Source organism: Doryrhamphus excisus, chromosome 10, assembly GCF_030265055.1.
Source record: "Doryrhamphus excisus isolate RoL2022-K1 chromosome 10, RoL_Dexc_1.0, whole genome shotgun sequence".
Classification (NCBI taxonomy): Eukaryota; Metazoa; Chordata; class Actinopteri; order Syngnathiformes; family Syngnathidae; genus Doryrhamphus; species Doryrhamphus excisus.
The window spans coordinates 19,670,967-19,692,878 of record NC_080475.1 but is presented as its reverse complement, the minus strand read 5'-3'; the positions used below and the strand labels follow the sequence as shown (position 1 = coordinate 19,692,878).

The following is a 21,912-nucleotide window of genomic DNA, read 5'->3' as shown; positions in this document are numbered from 1 at the left end:
TTTTTATTTTGATATGGATCAGATTACAATTGAGTGCATCCCATAATCAGTTCCCAGTTCCACATGTCCAAAAGGAGTAGGAAGAAGCAAAGCTTATTAAATCCTACCCCTCCATCGGGTACTTTTACAATCAGTAACTGTTATATTTGTTCACCTCCTGCTTTCCTAATACAATTTTTTTTTTTTTGTATTTTATTTTTAATTTTTATTTTGGTATGGATCAGATTACAATTGAGTAACTGTTATATTTGTTCACTTCCTGCTTTCCTAATCTAATTTAAGTTTTATTATTATTATTATTTTATTTTGGGATGGATCAGATTACAATTGAGTACTTTTACAATCAGTAACTGTTACATTAGTTCACTTCCTGCTTTCCATAATACGGTTTAAGGTTTTTTTTTTAATTTTTTTAAATAATGTACCTCGTACCGAAGTACAAGGTGATATGAGCATTCAATGACATAATGGGTACCATAGTAAGTATATTTCTCCTCTCTTGTAGAGAATGTCAGTGCAAAATTACAATGAGACACACAAGCGTGATTTGGTCGCATTCTTTTTTTGTGTTTCATTTTTCCGTAGAAAGAGCAACTGGCGTTAGGAAGTGGAAGGGCTGGCCTTAGGAACATCAGGAACACAGTATGTGATCATTTGTCCTAAATAGTCAATCAACTTGAATATTATTTTTGGGTAAGCATGCCCCCCCCCCCCCCCCACTTTTCTAGTGTTTCCTGAATGCAATAGTCCAGTGTTTGTCTCATACACGTGGCTTGCGAGACTACTGCCTCCTGAAGTCCTACAGACATGAAAAGTTCTCCAAAGAGGAGGCGAGGCTTATGGAAGGTAAGTGTCTTTCTCCTCCTCCTTTTGTCATTACCTTTTTTTTGCTAATTGTCTCCCGATGTCAGCTTTCTCTCAGGTGTTGTCTGGACTTTGGGATGCAAAAGAAGAAGACGTGGTTGTCAATCCAAGACAGTTTTACAATATTTTTAAAGATGTTGTGCCTTACTTCAGCGGCTATAGGTGAGACAGTAAAATGTGTGTTTTATTATTCCAAATTCAAATTTTCCAAGGTATTTCATGACACAATTTGGTACATTAATGTGACACTTCTTAAAATTGGGACTCTTATCTTGTACAAAAGTGTGAATGTGAGTATTCACGTACATGGCCTGTGATTGACTGGCGACCAATCCCGGGTGTAACCAGTTGTACATAAAATGTTCATTTGTTCATTTTCTACCGCTTTTCCTCACGAGGGTTGTGGGGGGTGCCGGGGTACACCCTGGACTGGTGGCCAGCCAATCGCAGGGCACATATAGACAAACAACCATTCACACTCACATTCATACCTATGGACAATTTGGAGTCGCTAATTAACCTAGCATGTTTTTTGGAAATGTGGGAGGAAACCGGAGTACCCGGAGAAAACCCACGCATGCACGGGGAGAACATGCAAACTCCACACAGAGATGGCCGAGGGTGGGGAAAGACAAAATAAGTAGCCAAAAAGTTACCACTTCCACACAAAATAGGAGTAGAACTCATTCATTCATTCATTTTCTACCGCTTTTCCCCACAAGGGTCATGGGGGGTGCTGGAGCCTATCCCAGCTGTCTTTGGGGCGAGAGAGGCGGGGTACACCCTGGACTGGTGGCCAGCCAATCACAGGGCACATATAGACAAACAACCATTCACACTCACATTCATACCTATGGACAATTTGGAGTCGCTAATTAACCTAGCATGTTTTTTGGAATGTGGGAGGAAACCGGAGTACCCGGAGAAAACCCATGCATGCACGGGGAGAACATAATAATAAAATAATAATAATAATAATAATACATTTTATTTGTATAGCGCTTTTCAAAATATTCAAAGACACTTTACTGTCAAATTGAAGATAGAAGTTATGAATGAATGAATAGTTCAAGGCTTATCATTTCAATGAGGTAGTTATTGCTCTGTGTTTATAACATATTTGTGTATCGCAGTCAACAGGATGCCCAGGAGTTTCTCAGGTTCCTTTTGGACAAGCTGCACACCGAAATCAATCGCAAACCCCACATGAGACGAGCGCTCAAGGACTCGGAGCCAAAATATGCCAGATTTAGGTGTGTGTTGCTGTGGGGAAACATCTACGGTCTTCCTGTGATTTATTCACCTTCTTTGACTTTCCTTCCATCAGGATCTCTGAAGAGGCGGCCGCCACGTGGAAAAGACACTTAGAGAGAGAAGACAGCAAGATAGTCGGTAAGGAGCACAATTTATTTCGTATTTCTTGACGCGACCGGCAGCTAACACTCTTGTTCTGACAGATCTGTTCTCAGGTCAGCTGTTGAGCTCGCTGCATTGCTCTGTGTGCTCCCACTACTCCAACACATTTGACGTCTTCTGTGACCTGTCGCTGCCCATCCCCAAGCGGGGCTCCGCTGGGGAGGTGACGCTGAAGGAGTGCTTGGACTTGTTCTCTCAGGAGGAGAGACTGGATAAGGAGAATTCACCTGTGAGTATTCAAAAGCAAAAAAAATAAATAAATAAATACTAGCCGTCTGACAACAATTTGGACAAGTTCACTGTGAGGTGTACTCAACAAAGTTATATCCAAGTTTCAGTGCTATTGCATTAAGAAGATATGATAAAATGCTTGCTGGTATTTCAGGGATGTACTGGAAATAAATGTATTTTTATATATAATAATAATAATAATATAATTTATTACATATTTTATATACTATATTTTTTGGACTATAAGTCGCACTTTTTTGCTAATGTATTAAGAAGATATATAATAAAATGCTTGCTGGAATTTCAGGGATGTACTCATTTTGGGAGATACTGGACATAAATATATTTTTATATATTATATATATATATATATAATATGATAATAATAATTATAATAATATTATATAATTTATAATATAGTTTATATACTATATTTTTTGGACTATAAGTTGCACTTTTTTGCTATTGCATTAAGAAGATATGATAAAATGCTTGCTGGAATTTCAGGGATGTACTCATTTTGGGAGATACTGGACATAAATATATTTTTATATGTTATATAATTATAATAATTATTATAATTATTATTATTATTATAGTTATTGTTAATAATAATAATAATATTAACAATTGTTATTATTAATAATATTGACAATTATTATTATGATAATATTATTATAATAATAATTATTTATAATTATTAATATTAGATTATTTATAATATATTTTATAAACTATATTTTTTGGACTATAAGTCGCACTTTTTTTCATAGGTTGGCTGTTCCTGTGACTTATACTCCAGAGCGACTTATAAATGAAAAAAACGTTTATGTTACATAAACACTGGACACCTTTTCTGTTCATGTGTTAGCATATCTTACACCTATTCAGCCTGTTATTTATTATTTTATTGTCAGAATTTGCCTTCCAAGAGGACGTAATGTCTGTTTTGGTCAAGTAGTTAAAAAAAAGTGTAAAAGAATTTACCCACCATAAATGCGACTTATACTCCAGTGCGACTTATATATATATTTTTCTACCTAATTATGCATTTCTGGCCTCGTAGCGACTTATAGTCCAGAAAATATGGTGTGTAGAGTTAATTTCTTAGATACTGCACAACTGCTAAGACTTTCAATTATAAAACAGAGCGTTGTCATTGTTTTGAATGTAACACAGTAATAACACTTTGTGCGTTTGTAAATCCTGTACTTGTGTATCTATTCATGTGTTTTTAGATGTGCGAAAGGTGTAACAGGCACACGGAGAGCATGAAGCGACTGTCCATCCAGAGGTTTCCTCATGTTATTGTCATCCGTATCCTTGCATCATTCTCATCATGCCAAATGTTTATACTCATATGAAGAAGCGTCATTATGAAACTTAACTCTGTTAATTAGATCTGAATCGTTTCACTACGTCACGGTGGTCTATCAGTAAAAGTACCGTTTATGTGTCCTTCCCACTCACAGACCTCGATCTCGGACCTTACGGACCGGTAGACTGCGGTAACATTTCTTTCCTTTCATGACAATGCTAATTTTATTCATTTTGAGCAGAGAAAATATGTATTACACCTGATATAGAACCTACTTTTTTAAGTTTAGTTGTTGTAAGTGGATTTCAACTGTATGTTTCTTTGTATTTCCCTGCAGGTCCGGTTCTGTATAATTTATATGCAATATGTAACCATGTGGGGACTGTAAACATGGGTCACTACACAGCCTGTTGTTCTGATGACAATGGATGGTGTTACTACAATGACTCCAGGTGAGACATGGAGCCTATTTGAAAGCTTTCAAAAATTCCTCCATGCACTCGTGCAACTGAATTTACATATTCATACTTCCAATCTGCAGCACATTCTGATACTTTTACCCTCAATCTACCCACAGTGTGACACCGCTTTCTGAGAAGCAGCTTCAGACCAATCAAGCTTACGTCTTATTCTACCAGCGCAGTAACAACACTGCCAATAAAAGGAACTAAGACTTCACACTGGCTCAGGAAGACAGCCAATCAGAGAAACCGTATCTTCTGTGACCATAGAAACAAACACTGTGCAGCATTGCTGGCATTTATGAACTTTGTCAATACCAAGGAAGCACAACACAAATACTGTATGTGCTGTAAAAAAAAAGAGGTGATTGTGTCAAGAAGAGCTTAGGTGCCCTGTCGCCTTAAGGATTTTTATTATGTATGTATATATTTTTCAGAATGTACTCATAAGTAAGTCATTTGATTGGTAGAACTTATTAGTAACCATCTCATACCACGGAACTATGGAATAATAATAGTAATAAAAAATAAACATTGTACCATAGTTTGGTGACTGTGCATGTAAATAAATGTAAAATATAAATGTATTACTTTTAAATTCATGTTTTTTGGAGGTTTGTACGGTGGCCAAGAAGTGCAAAACACGTTAGCAAAAAGCAAAACAAATGACTAGTACACCACCCGGAAGGGGATTGTACTTCTGATTCGTGTGGCGATTCAACGCCTCTCATTGGTCCAGACGTTTCCACTTCCTGTAGCTGAGTAATTTAGGTTGCTTTTTGTGCACGTGTCTTTTGGACGACTCGGCCACCGTATGTTTTATTTTATTATTTATGTTTTATTATCCATCTTGGCAATTTGAACATAAGCATCTGAGATATAATTGTTTATGTAACTATATGTAACATTATGTATACAAAAATTAAGTTTTTTAAGGTTATCTATCTGAACGTATACAGCACTGGTTTCCTGTGAAACAATCCCTTACCGAGGATAAAAATGCCAAGCTTTTAATAACTAATAAACGATAGTGTGTTACAGTATTAAATATGCGGCACAATAAACTGCCTTACACTGTCGTGTTCCTCATGAAAAGAGAAAATATATGATTTATTTGTTTTAGTCATACTTCACAAGTTTCATTAAGGAACATCACATGATAACATTTACAAGTGATGCCCACCTGCGCATGCGTTCCAGGGATGGGCGGAGTTAAGTCGGTCGGGAAGGAAGAGCAGAAAGGAGGACACGGGAACATCTAGCGGTAACTCTCTTTCCAGCGACAGCTTTATAACTTTAGTTAGGAGCTTTATGTTTATAAGTTAAATACAAAGATGCTGGGGTGATTTCATTGTGTGTATTGTCGCAATGTAGACTTTAATTGACAGTTATATAAACCAAGGAAAACCCCCATTAGCCTCCCTTGCTAAAGTTAGCTAGCTTGACAGGCCCAGGATACAGTATACTATTAATGCTCTACGTTTAGCCCATTTATTAATCTGCTAGTAATACTGAGCTAAACCGTTAGTGCGAAGTCAACTAGTTATTTTATTTACTAATTATTGGAAATATCAGTCTACGGTTAGAAATTGACAGTAAACAGTTATCTTACGAACAGTCGCCACCAAAACTGCTGCTATTTGTTTATAAGCAGGACCATTGAGGCAACGTCTCCATGTCTAATGAACTGATGTTATGGTTATATACTTATTATGCCATCTCTACAGTCTTTCACCTTTTAATCACTGAGAGCATATGCTTGACACAACATTAGGTGCATTTATTATATGTAATGCGGTGCAGTAATTGCATGTATGCTTCTACAAGAATAATAATATTGACATTGTCAGAATGGTTTTGATTAAACAGTGTTTATAGTGCTGTACAATTACACTGCATCATCATATAATACTATAAGATGACCATTTGTTTTCAAAACCGTTTTCCGGAAAAAAAAATATGTTTAAAGACAGAAATCGTCTATTAAACACAAAGAGCATTCTGTTATAATCATGATTTCAATATGATTAAATCAAGTTATCATATTTTATTAATGTGCTTTCATCGTGGCTTGGTTGGCAGTCCCTAAGTCAGCTGGGATAGGCTCCAGCAAGTGGTATAAACGATGGATTGACTGCATATTTCGTGGTGTTCGCGGACACACACTGGGCCATATGATGTGAAAAGGGAACCATAACATTTAGACAAAATCACTGGTGAAACTTAGAGGATCAGGTGCTTTCTTTAAGCAGAATTTTGATGAAACCTCTTGTGACTCTTGTGTATTGGATCAATACAGTAAATCACGGAAAGTTAATCAACAACATGACATCGCAAAAACTCTTCAAATTGGAATAAACTACACATACATATTTTTTTCTTGTCCGTAGATGGCTGCCATTAGGAAAAAGTTGGTTATTGTTGGAGATGGTGCGTGTGGGAAGACTTGTCTCCTCATCGTCTTCAGTAAGGACCAGTTTCCAGAGGTCTACGTCCCCACTGTGTTTGAGAACTACGTGGCGGACATTGAAGTGGACGGCAAACAGGTGACTTTTTATTGGCTGGAGAAAATAGGGTTCCTAGTGATTTAATGTGGTTATTTCACAATACGCATATTTCATTCTTTTTTTCTGTGCATTATAACACAAGAAACCAGTTAATATGAGCGAGATAACAATGCATGTCATTGGGAAATGCCTGACATGCCTGAAATGCATGACAATAACATGTAATAGTTGCAGTATCTTGCTGTATTGTGATGATTTAAAACACTACAGAAACTTCTTTCCTCAGCGTATTGATTTAACATACTAGCAAATATGTATTTTGTGCTTGTTTTTTTACCCGCTGATAGTATTTAGTGTACCTTGAATCAATATACTCAATGCAGTTAGTGTTAGTTTTAGTCTACCAGAATTAGTTTATCTTTGCTGTATTTTCTATGAGATTTATGACATGTTTCTGCTTCATATTGTCTTTTTATCTGCTAAAAGTTCACCATGCAATGCTCTTCCTCTCCTTTCAGGTGGAACTGGCACTTTGGGATACAGCAGGCCAGGAGGACTATGACAGACTGAGGCCTCTCTCCTACCCGGACACAGATGTTATTCTCATGTGTTTCTCAGTTGACAGCCCCGACAGTTTAGGTACGGTTTATTCAACGCTCACCCCCCTGAATACTTTGGATTTCAACATCAATGCGGCATATGGTCCTAATGTCTGTTCAATTCGCTGTAGAGAACATTCCAGAAAAGTGGACGCCTGAAGTGAAACACTTTTGTCCAAATGTCCCCATCATCCTGGTGGGCAATAAAAAAGATCTGCGTAATGATGAGCACACCAGACGGGAGCTTGCCAAGATGAAACAGGTCTGGCATTTCACAATATTATCTTTTGTTTTCCGAAAATCTAAATATAAAGAGTCTGGTTGAAATGTTTTACAGGAACCCGTTCGATACGACGACGGCAAAGAGATGTCGAGCCGCATCAACGCCTCTGGCTACCAGGAGTGCTCCGCCAAAACCAAAGATGGCGTGCGGGAGGTTTTTGAGATGGCGACTCGTGCGGCGTTGCAAGCCAAAAAGCGCTGCAAGAAGTCCACATGTGTTCTGCTATAGAGTTGCGGCGGAATGGGAAGCTGACCCTCCAGCGCACATGGAGAATAGAGCTGGGGCGGTGGGAGGGGGCGTGGGGGCCTAAACATATGGCCGCTCAATTTGTGATCGATCACCCATTGCACAACGGCAAAATCAAACACATCTGCAACAATTTCGGGGGGTTCAAACGTGCCAACATCGTCACGGAGACAAAGGCATAAGTCAATGGGCACATCTCACAGGTAAATAAGTGATAAATATAACATTATAAGGTTATTGATCGAGACGATGTCTTAAGTGTTTTTCTTACTACACAGTATCGCCTACATGTAGTGCCTTGAGAGTAGTAATCGGACCGAGTCACATAACTTGATGAGACGCTATTTGTCATTTGTAGTACCAAACATTTGAACACCTCTGTTGGCTTGCCTCCCATCAGGCCTATCTTCTGACTCAGGCCCAAATCAGATTTCATGAGGTATTTTTTCCCCCCATACCGATATCTATAGAGTAGATGTATGAGTGCAGCCACGTGGTGCTTTGTTTCCTCTAGTGCAGGTCTGCATGCAGTGAATGTGTGTACATTTTATGGCTGTGTGTACGTACCGTGTTTGTCTATCTAAACCACTCGTGTCCATGCCAGTTACCCCCCCACCCCCACCGATCGCCATGTCGTTTGGCTCGGCCTGGTAATAAAATGCTTCTCAGAGTGATATAGAAACCTCCACTTTATGGACGACCATAATAAGTAGAGGCACAATCAGGTTATCTCGAGACTTTTAGGACCTTTGTATGTGTGAAAGAGATTTGATTTTTTTTTTTTTTAATCAGTGGGTCAAATCTTGAGTAGTGTAGTTGATAAATTTCAATATTATTTCCAGTAGATGATGGATTTATTACTATAATGTCCATGATGTACTATTTGTCTCACAAGGCCTTGTAAGGACATTTTAATGTGTATTTTATTTGCCTTTGACTCAAATCTCTTCAGCATTCTTAATGATTGTTACTATTGTATTATAACTTTATAATGTTGACTATCATTGTCTTTGTTGTTTTTTTTTTAACACGCAATTAATCCTGATTAGCTGATTTTGTAACCATAGTGTCATTGAATTCATTGGCGGGTGGGTTTTTTGTTGTTGTTTTTTTTTGTTCTTCGGCGTTGGGATTTCTGCATTTATTTTTGTTTCCCCTGAATAAAGCTGGTTTTAGGGTATTCTGTTGAAAAGGGCATGTTTTAATTCATTTATTTTGGTTTGAATTGCTAATTCAACAGAGCTCTGAAAACGGAAACATCAGCATCACGTGACAGCCCCCTTTTGTCTGCGCCCATTTCTTTCGCCCAATTATCAGCGACCTTAATGTAGCCGTTGCCCAATCAGAATAGAGTAACGCATTAGTCCCTCCCACTCAAATGGTACCTTACTGTGGCCATTTTATTTTCGGCGTTCGAAATTAAAACAATTTCATTTTGGCGACAGTGTTAACTTGGCGAATGTGGGTTGTATAAAAAGCTGGTAAGTATTCCCATTATTATCATATCTGTAATGTCAAGGACACACAAGAACTGATAAACGCTGGGGACAACTTGCTAGCATTGCTTAGCGTAGTTAGCCTGGAGGCTAACATGACCGTCACACGTCATTGTTGAAAAGGCTTGTTGGTCTGTTGTGTTACTCATAATTATACACAATACAATCTTACTATTGTATATTATTTATCGTGTATTAATGTTTGGCGTGGTTAAGCAGGGACCGTGATTCAAAGTTCTCAAAGTGTAATATCTACATCGTAATGCAGGAGTAGATACAGGAAATGTCAGTCAACCCGACGTTCAGTATTTCTATCCGTAATTTAGAAAACTCTTATACGGAAATGTCTGTTTTGAGTTTTGTTCCAATTGATTATTGAAAATAATTTTACCTTCAGGGTGTTTATGCTGGAACTGGGAATAGCGTCAGTGGATCAGTATGGACACCGAGGGGAGGTGAGCTGTGTGTGTTTTCAGATCACTTTTCATCATCAGAGGAGGTCATTTGTCATATAAGTAAGGTGTCATCTGTGTTCAGGGGTGGGCGAGGTGATCGCATGGGTCGATATTGCAACAGCCATAATGACCTCAACTTTCGGGACATGGATTACCGTGGTTATGGCCACGACGAGGAGGCTGCAGATGCAGACTGTATTACCGGAATGAATGAGGACAGACCCTATATTCAGAGTGAAACATCTCCAGACACCTTAGCAGGTCAACCAGGGTCCACAGAGGGAATAGTAATGCTGGTAAAAGCTGTGCTGATAACTCTATCCTACATTTAGGAAGTAGAGAAGGTGACTGGGGTTGTGGTGGTCCACAAATGGAGCACAACATACGCATACACAAAGAGGAGCAAAGATTCCCGTATGCAGCAAGAATGAGAAAAGTAAGTCGGACTACAACCGGAGCTTTTAACCTCAAACTTACTTCATTCGTTATATGTATTGCTAATTTATTATTGATATATACAGGCATTTCCAGTTAAACCAGAGGAGCATGGTTGTAGTTCTGAGCCAGATTTGTCTCAAGAGGAGCTGGATCAAAGGGACCAGGATTACCGTGCTGATATGGACTACAATCAAAAGCCCAGCAACATTATAATGCTTCGAATGCTCCCTCCCAACGCCACTGCTAATGAGGTTTGTGAATGTTTATATGTTGCCCTTTTTTGTGTGTTTTTCCGCCATTGTGATGCAATTTTGTTGGTGCGCTCATGTTTAATAGAAATGTGTCAACAGATCCGGGCAAGACTTCAGGAACAGGGGATCCAGCCTAGAGAGGTTCGGCTCATGAGGAACAAATCATCAGGTGAGAACTTGTCCATTTCTATGTATTTTTTTAATTTTTGGACTCACCCACGGCCATCCATTGAACCTTAAAAAGTCGCTGCATGTCACCGGCTCAAAAAATAAAATAACACTTAGCATATGTCGCTAATTTTGGTGTGTAACTTTCACAATTGGGAGTTGCATAAAAATAATTCACATAGATTGGTATTCACATAGATTTCTATAACGCATACACACCCAAAAAAAATCAACAATTTGTAGTCACAATGTTGTTATGATTGGCTGCATGTTCAACAATAGTTGCTAAACAGCTGGCAGCAAACATAAATAGTGTGTGAGCAGAAATAGGGCCCTCAAGGCATTAAAGGGGACCTATGATGCTTTTTCCACTTTTCTGCCCTATAAATGTAGTTAGAATGTTGTATTCTTTTGTTAAATGTTGCCAAAAAAACACTCAGTGAGTGGATATTCTTATTCTTTGTGTGTGTGTGTGTGTGTGTGTCTTCATCACGCTGACACAATTAAAAACATTCACACGTGTCAGAGGAGTATCTCACCATTTCTGCAAGTCAAGTTTATAATTTTTATCCATAACACTTACCTGTATTCCCCCCCCCCCCTTCATCTCCCGTCATTAATCTACCATATTTGTGTATTCTGAGTACACGGACAAAGCTCACAAAAAACGTAATGGATGACCTGATAGTAAAGTAGCTCATGGTCAGCGTTACTGCGTGCTGCGTTGTTGTGGTGGTGTTTACACGTGCTAACCTCTAGTACTGCTATGCATGTGTGTTCTTTGACTCAGCCACACGGGCATCCACAGTACTGTTTTTCACACACTTTATGTAGTTTTTTTTTTTTTTGGACAAATCACACCGGCTTACTAAAACTAACTAATTTAGCCGCTAAAAATATGCGTGACATACCCTCGATAAGTATGTGGATGTTGTCAGTTAATAATGTCGACCATTAAATGACTGCACTGTGTGTTTCTTGTGTTGACACATGGGTTCGTGTTAAATTGAGGTGTGAGAAGTCTCTCCTTTCTTGATTGACGTCACTGAAAAACGTCATCGCCTCCTCTTAAAAGTGGCTCACCTTGCTGTTACGTTTCCAAAGGAGACCGCTTGTTTGTTTTTTTTTAAATTAGTGCTGATACAGGGTCTCTCTCTCTCCTCTGTACACAAAGCACTAACCCCTCACTGCGTTGTTGTCATGTTGTTGTTGTTGTTATTCGGTAACCATGGCGCCGGGCGGTGTCCAGGTCAGAGCCGAGGATTCGCCTTCGTCGAGTTTAATCTCATACAGGAGGCCACCTGCTGGATGGAGACCAACCAGGTCACTCTCCCGAACACACATCACACACACACATTGCATACCTATACGCAACGGGGGAAGACGCACTGTCACCTCACGCATGCTTTACGTTAAATTGTAGCATGCCGTTTTTGCTCAGGAAGACAGGTAAGTAATCATGACATGACTGTTGCAAAAACACATGCAAAACATAACTCATACTACAGTAAACCTCGGATATATCGGAAATTCGCTCACAACGGACAGATAAAAAAAGAACCGATTTTTCTGTAATGCATTTCCAATAAAAATTCATTGCATATATCGGATTTTTTATAACGGATTTCGCCTATTTCGGACAAAATCTCCAGTCCCGTTCCAATGCATTTCCATTAAATTTCCCTCGCATATATCGGATTTGCCGCATCGTGGCGCTCCGATTCGCCGAATCGTGACAGGCCGCTATACGACGTCGTTTGCAGCGTTGCCTGCGCGTCCAGGTACATTGGAAACATAGTCAAGGAAGTGCCTTTTTATAACGGATAAAATCCGATTTACGCATATACCGGATATAAATCCGATATATGCGTAAAAACGGACATTTTCCGGTATACGCATATAACGGATTTTGCTTATATCGGACAAAACCAGTGGGAACAATTGAATCCGATATATCCGAGGTTTACTGTATTATTACTTTCTTACTGTCTAAGTGTTAAATACTATTTATAGAATGGGATTGTATGTAGAGTATACCCAAATACTTCAACTATATCACATAGTTTTTTGTAGAAGATGGTGTAAGGGAGAGGTGATGTCTACAATACTGTGAGGAGAATTCCCCTTAAGGGGGGGGGCACAGTCCAACAGTGCAATAAATACACAGAAGGACATCAACGTACAATCTTTCTTTAAAGCTGAAGGTTCCTATTCTCATTTGTCCTCTGTCTTTCCGATTCCGTTCTAGTTTCTTTCTTTCTTTCCCTCTCTCTCTCTCTCTGGTCCCCCTAATTCACTCTCATCTCTGAGATGAGGCCTCACTCTGATGTGTGTGGCCTAATTATTGCTGATAGTCATATCATATGTTCCCCTCCCTCTCTTTACTACTTCTTTCAGGGCGTGCTGTTGATTCTGGGACATCGGGTGTCGATGCACTACAGCAACCCGAAACCGCGAGCCAATGAGGACTGGCTTTGCAACAAGGTTCATTTCGTATAGTCGCTCAGTCACAGCAGTGGCTTTTTTTTAATACATCTTTTTACCGTTTCAGTGTGGTGTGCAAAACTTTAAGAGGAGGGAAAGGTGCTTCAAATGCAGCGCACCCAAATCGGGTAAAGATTGTTTCTATACATTGTCTCGTTTGCAAGCTAGCACACGCTCAAAGATGTTTTTTTGGTTTTTTTTCAGAGGCTGAACTGAAGTTGCCCCAGTTGCAAAAAGATTTTGGTCAAGGTCTTAAAAAGGAGGGAGCTCAAGGTTTGCTGCCCCTTCCGGCACCCTTTCACTGCTCTAGTCTTTCCGTCCTCCCGGGCCAAGTCGCACAGCAGGCGGATGTTGCCAACGACAGTGAGTTGTTTAGCTTACAACCTGATTTGATATTAGCTGCTTCTTATCTGAAAGTCGAACTAAAATAATCCTTTCCTCAACGCCAGCTCTGATACTCAGAAACCTCGGCCCGCACACGTCAGTGGAAGCCATTTTGTCCTCCTTGGCTTCATTTGCCACACTGTCGCCTTCCAACATTCGCCTCATCAAGGACAAGCACACGCATCTCAACAGGGGCTTTGCTTTTCTGCAGCTCACCACCATCGTGGTGAGAAGCGTCACGGGAAGAAATGAAACTGTCACCCTTTTACTCACGGGATTCCCTGTTTTGTAACTAGGAGGCGTCCCAGCTGCTACAGATCTTGCAGGCTCTCCAACCACCTCTGTGTGTTGATGGGAAGGTGGTTGTTGTGGAGTTTGCCAAAGGTTCCAAACGGTAAGGCTTATGCTGGTAGCAATATGAGCAATGTAAAGTAAAATAAAATAAAATAAGTTTGGTTGTTAAAATATTGCTGAATGTATAGTGTTGAGTGAGGCATGTTGGGTGCAGGATTCATACTGAAACAGAACAACAATATATTTTATGTTGGCTTAATTATCATCTCTTATTAGGGAGACTATTGCCTCTCTTTTCACTGTTATCTGTTCTTTCACCACAATCATTTTTGTCCCCCCACCCACCCAGAGATGTGTTTCTGACCGATAGCAGTAAAGTGAGTGCTGCTACGGTGGCCAGCACAGCAATCGCTGCAGCACAGTGGGCTGTCACACAGGTAACCCGAAGCATAGCATCGTAGCTTTTATTTCAGACAATCGCTACGTTTACATGCAGTCGATATTCCGTTCGGTTTCTGAAACATCCGGAATCACCCGTTTACATGCCTGAAGAAAAACGTGTTATTTCTGTATACATGGTAATTGTAAACAATCGGGATATTTGTATACAAAAACAACACGATTAAAGCGTATATAGCAGGGGTGGGCAAACTACGGCCCGGGGGCCACATCCGGCCCGCCAAGTGTTTGAATACGGCCCGTCCGTTCTTTCCAAAGTATTTCATTTAAACTCAACATACGAACTGGCATCATGGCTTGAGCCAACCTTTTGATGGTTTTATCAATTTTGTTATTTGATGTGGTCTGTTGTTTACAAAGTACTCCTGAAAAAAGGGACACAAGCATAATGATGATAATAATAATAATAAATTTTAAAATATTTAAATATAAAATATTTAAATATAAATATAAAATAATAATAGCAGATTGCATGACACTTTTACAGATACAATAATACCAGGTGGACTGTTGCATGTAAAATATATAGTCTGCCCCCCCGTTTTGTTAAATCAATGCGGCCCGCGAGTCAAAAAGTTTGCCCACCCCTGGTCTATAGACATAAAGGACATAAACATTATTCTGTCTTCTCCTCGCTCCAAAAATGTGCAGTTTTGCATGCCGCCATGTTTTCAAATTCTTTTTTCTTTTCTTTAATCAATTACCTAAAAATGTCTTTTTTTTTTTTTTTTTTTTTTTTTGTCCCGTCCAGCCATTGGGGCAGATAGTATTGTTGATCTAAATGCCCTTATATGCTAAACAGATTTGCTCTGTGTCAGGAAACTACAACTACAACTTCCCTGTACCATGAAATTGTATTTGCTGTTACTTGATGTTTTTGTTATGCGCATTTGGAGCGACCGGACCAGAGCAAGAAGAAACACAGAACATGTTTTCAAATTCAATACTTCCTGTCAAAGACCCAAGATTCCTTTTGAATGGAACATGTGCAGAACATAAATCAATATTGCTTTCAATGGGATATCCCGATGACCCAATATTCAGATTCAAAAAGGAGTAACCCAGGGTAATATTCTGGTTTTAAACCAGACTAAGAGCATATTCAGGCTTTTCAAAAGGGTTTATTGGGTTATTGCTAATATACTGGTGAAGATAGGGTTATGTGACTGCATGTAAACGTAGCCAATGCCCATACAAGGTGTCTTGTAAAACAATTTCCCGAATTTCCTTTGTTTACATGAAAACGTTCTTTTTTCCAAAACCTCACCCTCAGTGAAAACAATAAGTACATTGTACAGAGATTACCCTGCAGGGTTTACATCATGATGTATTGTCATTCATTTGTTCAATGTGTTTTTCATTCTCAGAATGCACAAAATGGTTCAGCTGGAGGGCAAGGCGCGGAATATAGTGAGCTGTATCAGCAGCGAGCGGCCATAACGTACAACCAGGGTGGTAATGACTATTCTGTGCCAGATGGGCTGCATTTTAAAGTCCAGGCAGACTCCAGGGTTTCTACATTGCCGAATCCAGGAAAACCCCTAATGGGGGTTTATACAAGAGGAACTACTCCAGGTTGATTATCATTTGCTGAGATGTTTCCTATATGATGTGTGATTATATACATTTGACTTTAACATATTCCTTCAAGGCGCAGTGATTCCAGCTAAGGCCGCGACATCCTGTCTAGGTGTTGTGCAGCAGCCTCCTCAACATACTCCGGCTGCTGTCACCAAAACGGCTTCCACCACCCCAGCCGGCCAGGTACCATTTGTCAATCATCGCCATCTTTTTGCATTACCTCAACTTTGTGTTTTTACAGGTTGAAATAGTTGGAAAACCACAAGCGGCCGGTGCCAGCCAGCCTGCAACGCCAGGCACTGAACATGAGCTCCAACGATATCGTAAGGCTTACGTGGTCTGCACACGTCTGAACTTGACCTCGTCAGGTTTCTGTTATCGGGAAATTCATGTTGACATATCCAATCTTGTTATGCTTTAGCTTTGCCGGATGTATCTACGTACCAATATGATGAAAGTTCTGGCTACTATTACGACCCGTTGACAGGACTGTATTATGACCCAAATTCACAGGTACGCACCGGTAAAGTAAAGATATGAGCCAGAAGTTAAAGGGGAAGTGCACTTTTTTGGGAATGGTGCCCATCATGAAACATGAACATTATAACACAAGAAAACGAGGTGCAGTATCTTGCCCTACTTTGATGATTTAACCCCCTCCTCCCAAGAAACCTATTTTCTCGGCTATTTTGTCTGCTCTCCTTGGGATGGCTGTGTCTTGCAGCACGAGACGTGTGCTCCAGTCCTCGGATAAGAAATGATGCTCACGGCAAACCAGCATCTTGTTGAGTTTTTGTAGTGAAATCGAGAGCTCTGTATCCACTCTTCCGTGTTTGAATGAGTATGTTGTGGTATCTCGCTAGTATCAATACGCTGGGGAAAGACGTTTCTGTCGGCAAGATACTGTAACTTTAACATGTTGATGCATGATCACAGCAGGTATTTCAAATGATGCAATGTTTTTTAAGAGGGATTTATAGTCGAGATGGGTGTGTCCCAATGACTGCATTGTAAGCTAGCTGAAATTAACTTGTTTTCTTGTGTTATAATGCACAGAAAAAGGAAAGAAATATGTTCATGTTTCACATAAGGATTGTGAATGATGGGCAAAATTCCAAAACAAAGTGCACTTCCCCTTTAATACTATTTCGGCCTATTAATCACAGTTTTTACCTTTTTTTGCAGTACTATTACAACCCTCACACTCAGCATTTCATGTACTGGGAGGGAGAGAAGCACACATACGTTCCGGCACCTTCCGGCCAGTCAAACACAGAAGGTGCCCCCACTGGTGATTGTGCAGCCCAAGTGGACTCCATGTTTGCTAACAATGGCAGTAAGGAGAAAAAAGATAAACCCAAGAGTAAAACTGCTCAGCAGGTACGTTTCACACAATGAGTGTTAAAGAGAAATCATATGGTCTTCACTCTTTTAGTTTTTTTTTAATTTTCATGTTTAGGTAAATACATGGCGCTCTAATTTTGGGGCGCACCCCACACAGTGGTAATTATGTGCGCATCCAATTTGGTAGACTAGGCTGCACCGAGATGGTTGAGACATTGTCAGCTTGGCGCAGTGAAAATTTCACGACAACACAGGATGCCAAAGGTGCCCTGAAGCGGGTGGTTGGGGGGGCGGGGGGGCATTTTTCCTCAAAGAGCATGAGGAGATACCCAGGATCACAAGCACGATGCCTGGATTAGCCTGCTGCTGTGTTTAATGTCACTGTCAGGAACAGGTGACATGGCCTCCGGGGTGCATGACGCACATTGTGGCCTCTGATGTGCAGTCCAGTGGGCCCTACGCATTCAAAGGCAATGAGAGGTGTTCATTTGATTGGTTAATATTACACTCGGCTGTGTTGAACCCTCTCACGCCTTCTCTCCTCCATCTTTGCCACTTCTACTAGTGGGAGGGACGGAGGCGTGGGTGCGCCGTGCCGGCAACATACCGAGAATAGTGCCCATTATCTTAACGCACATAATTCACGCTACACTTAGTTTGATTGCACGCACCTAAATCACTCCCTCTTGTGTTGATAGATTGCCAAAGATATGGAGCGATGGGCCAAGACTCTGAACCGACATAAGGAGAACATGCGCTCGGTCTCTTCTTCCCCTGCGGCCGGTTCCACGGATCGCCGAGAATCTGCCAGCGCTGATGCAGGCTACGCTGTTCTGGAAAAAAAGGTGTGATGTACTTCCATATAACTCCCAAGCTGCAGCACAGCCTTAAAAATAGAGGCGTCACAACCCCCCCTTTTCTTGCTTTTGCATATTGTCTAAATGTGCAATATACAATATATTGTGCCTTTTCATATGACAGAAATGCTCAAATCTATCCTGAAAGGTTTATTTATTATTAATTTATGACAAAAATTGAGTCCTGCTGTGCGAGAATTTGTAACTTTTTTTTAATAAAAGTGCTTCTCTGCCTCACAGGGGGCGCTATTAGAACGGCCGCAGATGTTTCTGGACCAGCTCAGACAAACAGAAGTAAGAGCATGCTCTTTGTCGATTTTGTCGCATAGACTACAAATACCCTACAAATATATCCTTTTGTCTTTCACGTAGTCTTCGCCTCCTCAGCACCCGGGTCTTGTCCCAGCGTATAGCGCTGAAAGTGACAGCGAGGAAGAAGGAGGCGAGAGAGATGACAAGGAAGGGAGACTCACCGACTGGGCCAAACTGGCCTGTTTGCTGTGTAGGAGACAGTTTCCGAGCAGAGAGGCCCTTCTTCGCCACCAGCAGCTGTCCGAACTCCACAAGGTTTGTTTCGTTTCACGCCGTTACAAAACCAACCTCATCTAATTGGATAAAATGCACACTAGTGTACCTTGAGAAACCGTCAGGTGTGCCGTGAGGAATTATCCAATATCACTTTTTATAATTAACATTGATTAATCATCTTTTCAGCAAATATTATGTCAATAGCCATGAATACATGGACCCAAATATTCCAATTGCATTTGGTATATTTGCTCAAACGGAAAGAATTGAACAAGGATGGAATATTCCTTTAAGCAATCCGATTCAGGTATCTTGTACCCGCTCAAACGGAAATTTGTCTTCGTGGTGTTTTTCTTCTTCTGTTGTTTATTAGCGGTTGGAAAGCAGCTTTCGTGTGTGCATTACCGCCATCTGTGAAACACTATCTAAACTTCTATATTTTATTCACAAGTCCTATTTTATTAAAGAAAATATATATCTATATAAAACATGTCCCGAGTTTAATTATAAAATACAGTAAACCTCGGATGTATCGGAAATTCGCTCACAACAGGCAGATAAAAAAAGAACCGATTTTTCTGTAATGCATTTCCAATAAAAATTCATTGCATATATCGGATTTTTTATAACGGATTTCACCTATTTCGGACAAAATCTCCAGTCCCGTTCCAATGCATTTCCATTAAATTTCCCTCGCATATATCGGACGGCCGCATCGTGGCGCTCCGATTCACCGAATCGTGACAGGCCGCTATACGACGTCATTTGCAGCGTTTGCAGCGTTGCCTGCGTGTCCAGGTACATTGGAAACATAGTCAAGGAAGTGCCTTTTTATAACGGATAAAATCCCATTTACGCATATACCGGATATAAATCCGATATATGCGTAAAACGGACAATTTCCGGTATACGCATATAACGGATTTCGCTTATATCGGACAAAACCAGTGGGAACAATTGAATCCGATATATCCGAGGTTTACTGTATTAGCAAGATTGAATTTGATCTTTTCCTGTTTAAATTGATCCCGGGTGCGTTCTTTCAGCGCATGCTGACGTATATGACGTAACACGGATACCATTGTTTTTTTTGAAGGTCATTCGGAAAGAGAAAAAGTGGTCATGTAAAAACGTGGCTACTGTGGAGTGTCTGTGGTGTAAAGACCGGCATAGCAATGTAATATTGGTCCGTGTGGCAACACCTACCTTGTTCCTCCCATAGACTTTTCAATGCACGTGTGATCGTGGTGACATTTTGTAACAATTTTGGTTAGTGGTGTGCCACAAGATTTTTCCAATGTAAAAAAACATGCAGTGTTTGAGCTTTTTTTCCTTTTTGCGTGCAGCAAAATCTGGAGCAGAAAAGAATGCAGGAAAGTGCAAGCAAAGAGGTTAGTCCAACTTATTATTTATTGTATGTGAGCAAATTACTGATTCTGTAGTCGTGTTTTTTTTGTTGTTGTTGTTGTTTTTTTTATCACAGAGATGTACAGAAGGACTGGAAGCACCTCACTCTAAGAAGAGGAGGTTGAACTCCATGTAAGCAGAATTATTTCCTTTCCATGTTAGTGTGGTTTGTAGTTCTCCAAAATTTATTGCAAATGTTTCCATGTAACACTATAACTATAGCGACTTCATACAAAAGAGTTGTTGAGAGGCTGAGGCCTTTATTTTGTCTGACGCGCCGCACAAAAAAAATCAAAAAATGAGTTTAACATTTTATTAAAGAAAAATAATAATCAACTTATGATACCGTGCATAAACTCATAATCAAAGTAATCACAGAGATTAAAGGAATTAGCGGTCAACAAAAAATACGGCGACCCCGCTCACCCTTTCTCTTTGTCGCCGCCCGTAAATAATATCATAAACAATAACAAACACCACTATTCAAATTTAAACTATCATGCACCTACAAAAATCAATCAAAATTAATTAATGGCTCCGACAATAACCTTCATAGAACTACCACTTTGGGCGACTGCATTCAACTCATTTAACTCTTCCTCTTTAGCGACGGAATCACAGGATCAAGCCTCGGCGCCCGGATGCTCCAAGGAGGTGTGAAAAAGGGGCTTCTGTTGCACAATATGCAAATAGAGTAGACTGCGTTCGTTCGACGCAGGACGAAGCATTTACACTCGCCTATTAACACCACATTTGGATTCACTTCATATTTACCTCTTGGCCCCCGACCCCGCGGCAGTAGAGGGCGGGATTTTGCACAGAATGCACCTTTTTTTGTTTAGCTTTTCTTTCTCAACGATGCCATTTTATGTTCTCGCTTACTTCTAAAGCTCGTGTTTAACAAACGAGCTTTATTATCATCTTGAAATGTATGCATAGATTTGGACTTTAACGGAATCCTAACAGTCTATGCAGCGATTTAATTTAACGCTTTACACTTTGTCATTCAGTGAATGACTTCTAGTGGTACTGTGTACAATTCTAACTGTACGTTTTTTTGGATGAGCACATTTTTCCGCCACTAGAGTGGATGGAAAAGTGTTGTTTTACTATTAAGCATATCTGCTTAGGAAGGTTGTCTTGTATTGTTTTGGTTTGTAAATGACTGTTAATAGAATACAATAATTCATAGAATTGTATACTTTCATTCATTTTTCTTGATTCCTTGTATGTTTTTTTTTATTAAGCATAAACTAGTAAACGGTGTTCCGGTAAATGTGATATCAAAATTGAAATGTGCCCATCTTTATTTTTCGTCGATTCAGCCCCCCAGGTGTCACGAACGCAGCATCTCTACCTCAACATGCTGTTTATGCCTTTTTGATATCTTTGTTGCTCATGGAGGCAATGTTCGAGAATGGTAATGGCCGCCTTATGACATTTAAGTTGGAAGACTAATATGGACATTTTAGAAGGAAAAACAATTTTGTGTTCATATAATTTACACTAATAAATGTCATTGAATCAACTTAGAACATCACAATTTTTGTGCGTAGTCAAAGGCAGCACCTACAATTGGATGCCAGTGATTGTTTCTCAATGAGTACTTAACTTTATTTGTAGCCCTTTAAAAAATTTATTAAAAAAACAACTGTCAAATGACTTAAAAGCAAAGATTGTTCAACATCATGGTCAGAAGGATACATAACGGGTATTTTAGAGGCGGTGACCTCGTTCATTCCGTTCACAGAGAAGAACTAGTTCATTTGACCCGTTCGTTCATGAACGACACACCACTAGAACAGTGTGTGCCACCCTGTATTGCGCATGTCATGAATGGC

At 39.9% G+C, this 21,912-nt stretch overlaps 2 protein-coding genes across 6 annotated transcripts; both read left to right on the top strand.

The window, feature by feature from the left end:
* The first annotated feature begins 5,456 nt into the window (after positions 1 to 5,456).
* On the top strand, positions 5,457 to 9,105 carry LOC131136723 (rho-related GTP-binding protein RhoA-C-like). The gene is made up of 5 exons (XM_058083913.1): positions 5,457 to 5,554; positions 6,681 to 6,836; positions 7,316 to 7,436; positions 7,528 to 7,658; positions 7,734 to 9,105. The coding sequence occupies exons 2-5, from the start codon at positions 6,681 to 6,683 to the stop codon at positions 7,905 to 7,907; spliced, it is 582 nt and encodes a 193-aa protein (XP_057939896.1). The 5' UTR covers positions 5,457 to 5,554; the 3' UTR covers positions 7,908 to 9,105.
* A 166-nt stretch (positions 9,106 to 9,271) lies between these two features.
* LOC131136696 (RNA-binding protein 10-like) lies at positions 9,272 to 21,909 on the top strand. 5 transcript variants are annotated; one of them, XM_058083862.1, is made up of 24 exons: positions 9,272 to 9,406; positions 9,819 to 9,876; positions 9,959 to 10,137; positions 10,209 to 10,312; positions 10,398 to 10,565; positions 10,665 to 10,734; positions 11,983 to 12,056; positions 13,131 to 13,217; positions 13,285 to 13,345; positions 13,422 to 13,580; positions 13,667 to 13,827; positions 13,898 to 13,995; positions 14,245 to 14,332; positions 15,722 to 15,929; positions 16,012 to 16,118; positions 16,177 to 16,258; positions 16,357 to 16,448; positions 17,121 to 17,315; positions 17,978 to 18,124; positions 18,377 to 18,430; positions 18,509 to 18,703; positions 20,011 to 20,055; positions 20,148 to 20,203; positions 20,679 to 21,909. In XM_058083862.1, the coding sequence occupies exons 2-24, from the start codon at positions 9,860 to 9,862 to the stop codon at positions 20,767 to 20,769; spliced, it is 2,538 nt and encodes an 845-aa protein (XP_057939845.1). In that variant the 5' UTR covers positions 9,272 to 9,406; positions 9,819 to 9,859; the 3' UTR covers positions 20,770 to 21,909. The 5 variants fall into 5 exon arrangements, with proteins under 5 accessions (XP_057939845.1, XP_057939844.1, XP_057939847.1 ...); XM_058083861.1 differs by having other exon boundaries at positions 16,006 to 16,118; XM_058083863.1 differs by lacking the exon at positions 9,959 to 10,137 and having other exon boundaries at positions 9,307 to 9,406; positions 16,006 to 16,118.
* Positions 21,910 to 21,912: the final 3 nt, after the last annotated feature.